Below are 3,866 nucleotides of genomic sequence, written 5' to 3' on the forward strand. Positions count from 1 at the left end.
AAGAAATCAGAGCTCTTAATAGTCTAATGATGTCACTTTGTACATTTTACTGGCATGGACACATATCCTTCCACCTCTGCCCCACAGCCCAAACAGATGATGGAAACTGTACAACTTCCTTTTCTCAGTGTTCGGAAATCACCACCAAGATCTGGTGCTTACTCAGCACATTCAGGGGCTTCTTCGGTCCTTCCTTAAACATCACCCTACCCATGCACTCTGCTCCCTATAAAAGGCAGGCAGATCAGCCACAGGAGCCAGATTTCCACAGACTGAGACCAGCTCAGCAACCGCCAACTCTCAGGCTGAAGCCCCCGTGCTCACCCTCCAACATGAAGGTCTCCGCTGGGATTCTGTGTCTGCTGCTCGTGGCAGCCACCTTCGGCACCCAGGTGCTCGCTCAGCCAGGTAAGGCTCCTCTCTTCTTAAGCCTTAACGCTTTCACTACCCCAGCTACTAACCCCGGGCATAAGTCACCCCATGCTTGCTGCATAGCTTCCATTGCAAAGATGGAGAAGGTGAAAGCAAGAGAAGAATTAAGAGCTGGCACCTCACAGCTGGTCAGAGGCAGGACCAGAGCTAGAAGCTCAGGCCCCTGGGGCCAGGCTCCATTATCTTGCCTGACCTTCGGGACACTAAATGCACTCTCAACAATCCTCATCTTGTATTTGGATGGGGCAGAGAAGGAAGGACCATTTCTCATTGTGGATGAAAAAGACATTTCAGGCAATGGTAGAGAGGAAGAAATTCTTGCTGGAGGCTTCCAATGTTGGATTATGGTCCAGCGTAACTTCCAGAATGGTGGCTGTGAAGGATAAAGACCCATAGGCATCTATCTCAGCATGTGACATAGGTTGGCTCTAAGCCCATGGAGACAGAGCTGGGAAGCAAGTTCTTAGAAAGTATCTTCCCAGGTTCAGAGGTTTTGGATCAACAGACTCTCTGAAATCACACTACAAGGATTAATCTTGTTACTCAAGATTTCCCCATTTACAGTCAACAATGAGAGACCCCACAGTTCAGTAGAAGAAACTGACTCACAGGTACCATTTTACCTGCGGGATCTGGACTAAGGCTCTGAACGTGGGAGTGGTGGGTCCTAGCTAGAATTCAAGCACTAGCTTTATCTCCTATCTTCTTTATTTTCTCTGACACATGTGTACTTACAACACATCATAACTCTTTGGTTCTTTGCAAAATGTTTTTCAGATTCAGTTTCTACCCCAATCACCTGCTGCTTTAGTGTGATCAATGGGAAGATCCCCTTCAAGAAGCTGGACAGCTACACGAGAATCACCAACAGCCAGTGTCCCCAGGAAGCTGTGATGTAAGTGGACCATGCCCTGGCACCCACAGCCAAAAGCTCTATCTGACTTCTATGCGTCCAAATGAGTCAGATAAATGAAACACCTAAGCCAAAGGACCCTTTACTCCATAGACAAACTGAACCCACAAGAAGGAAAATATACACACTCCGGGCTCCTCTTCTAGGAGTTTGGTCAGATCATCCAAGTTCCTTTAGCCAAGGGTCTGGAGGGCTTCCCCTGGGGCAGTAACAGCAGAACTTCTTTTCTGGAAAAGAAGTTTCTTCCTCCTATTTCCCCTTCTTCCTGTCCCCATTCAGGCTCCTCAACCAGGGAGCAAGGGCTAATCAGCTTTAGGGGCCAATGGATCAAACTCCTGGGAAAAATCCTCAAGACACTCCATTTAACTCTGCCCTCTTTTCCCCACAGCTTCAAGACCAAAGCGGACAGGGATGTCTGTGCTGACCCCAAGCAGAAGTGGGTCCAGACTTCCATAAAGCTCCTGGACCAAAAGTCCCGAACACCGAAGCCTTGAACCTTCATACCTAGACTGAGAGACAGAGCCTTGGAAAATCTTATTTATTTCTTCCCAACCTTCCCCAGGTGTATTATTGTATTATAATGGCCAAAAAGAGTTTTTTTTTTTTTTTAATAATTTAAACACGTAGTTTCTTAAACAATATTTAATTATGTTTAAGTTATTGTTGTTTTACTTTATCTGCCATAAATCCTAATGAATATAAGATACAACATCTGGTGATGAGTTTCCTGTGAGCTTGATTAAGTTCATAGCAAGATGGTGCTATTTCCCATCCTACTGCATGTAGGATGGTGAGGTCCTTCCACTGATTATCAGAGTGAAACACTTTTGGAATCTTAGGAAATCAGTGCTCCTGTAAGTGGATGTGTACTATGTAGTATTGTGATGGAAAGTAATGTTATTACATGACTATGGAATTTTCAAATAAAAAAATACATATAATTTCAAGCTACTTGGTCTTATTTTTCATGGGATAACATTTGGTGGGGAGGGAGAAAATGGTAGTGAGGAATGACAATTTGGAGTGTAAAAGTCATCCTCTAATACATCTTTTGGACTCAATTTAGGATTAGGGAGAACCTAGAATGACCAAGCTGTTCCAGTCTTCTGGCTCCAGTCCCTGAGTCACTCGCCCATAATAGCATCTAGGTTCCCAATTCTTTTCTCTCCGCATTGACCTCTGCCTGGTCTCTCTCTTGATCTCTTGCAACAGTCTTTAACCATTTTCCCACAACCCCAGGTTTTCTCTGTTTCGTTCATTCTCAAGCCTAGAATAACATCCCAGGAATGAAATTGAATCCAAGAGGAAACTAGATGCCTATAGCCCAGAGATCCACTTAAGACTATTCCTTGGATATAAGTCTTCAACCAGACAGTTCATGGGAGATTTGAATGTGATGGAAAAGAAAAGGATTCTTCAGAGCTGATAGAGGAGGGAGGTGAGGGGAGTGGGCCAGAGGAAGGAATCCCACCTGGCTGGTCTCTAGAAAAACAGAGGAGTTGAGGTTTTAGAAATTCAGTTTGGAGCCAGATTGTAGTGGCTCTTGAATTTCAGATTAGAACTTCAGCAGATAATAGAGATGCACTGAGTTCTGAAATAGGAGAGAAGGAAAATCTCACATGCAGAGGTGAGCATCAGGAAGAATAACTTCGTGTTTGAATACAAGAGGGAGCATGAGAGGGAAGGTCTGAGAGCAGACTGCTGCCATGGAGCAGAGAAATGGTGGGACTATAAATGGTGCACGGTGGGAGTGGGATGAGGTGAGGAAGAATGGGCCAGATAGAGTGATATGTTAAATGCTATAGAAGAAGAGAGTAATTGAGCAAAACATAGACCCTTCTTTTATGATCTTGCAAATCGACTATCCACAGGGCTGTTACCTTTGTGATACAGAATGAATTCATCTCCATCACTATACCCTCAACCCCAGTCCCAAGAATTTGCAAAATCCTTTTGAAGGCATGGAATCTCCTTTCCTTAACAGCCTCTTAAGGTCAAGATTCTCTTGTACTTCATGAGCATGAGTGAGTGAGTGAAAGTCCCTCAGTCATGTGCAACTCTTTGCAACCCCGTAGACTGTAGCCTGCCAGGCTCCTCTGTCCATGGAATTCTCTAGGCAAGGATACCAGAGTGGTTAGCCGTTCCCTTCTCCAGGGAATCTTCCCAACCCAGGGATCAAACCCAGGTCTCCCGCATTGCAGGTGGATTTTTTACCATCTGAGCCACCACAGTTGGCTCCTTTTTCAGACATGAGGCCCACTGTACTGAGGCACAAAGACCAAGACCCCTCCTGAAGGAAGACAACTCTTGTCCAGCTTATCCAGGTCTGTGGAGCCTGTCACAGGTTGGAGAGATGCCCCGATTCCAGTACAAACATGGAAGCGTGGCAACGCAAGAGACCTGGGTTCTGATCCCAGAACTGGTTCTGACTCTCTGAGTCACTTACAGGAAGTCAGTTTCTCTCTCTGGCACTAAGATGCTCCATATAAAAGTGAAAGTAGCTCTGTATCACAGGCAGGAA

General features: G+C 45.3%; 1 protein-coding gene across 1 annotated transcript; it reads left to right on the plus strand.

The window, feature by feature from the left end:
• The first annotated feature begins 276 nt into the window (after window positions 1-276).
• Window positions 277-2,242, plus strand: LOC102270698 (C-C motif chemokine 8). The gene is made up of 3 exons (XM_005899691.3): window positions 277-408; window positions 1,210-1,327; window positions 1,734-2,242. Exons 1-3 carry the CDS (start codon window positions 333-335, stop codon window positions 1,837-1,839), a joined length of 300 nt encoding a protein of 99 aa, XP_005899753.1. The 5' UTR covers window positions 277-332; the 3' UTR covers window positions 1,840-2,242.
• The last annotated feature ends 1,624 nt before the right edge of the window (window positions 2,243-3,866 follow it).

The sequence above is a fragment of the Bos mutus genome, chromosome 19, assembly GCF_027580195.1.
Source record: "Bos mutus isolate GX-2022 chromosome 19, NWIPB_WYAK_1.1, whole genome shotgun sequence".
Lineage (NCBI taxonomy): Eukaryota > Metazoa > Chordata > Mammalia > Artiodactyla > Bovidae > Bos > Bos mutus.

Bases quoted from the DNA above. Each gene is read 5' to 3' on its own strand.
- LOC102270698 (XM_005899691.3), top strand. From the start codon at position 333: ATGAAGGTCTCCGCTGGGATTCTGTGTCTGCTGCTCGTGGCAGCCACC. The intron at 409-1,209 runs GTAAGGCTCCTC...AATGTTTTTCAG, and splicing joins CCAGGTGCTCGCTCAGCCAG to ATTCAGTTTCTACCCCAATC. The intron at 1,328-1,733 runs GTAAGTGGACCA...TTTTCCCCACAG, and splicing joins TGTCCCCAGGAAGCTGTGAT to CTTCAAGACCAAAGCGGACA.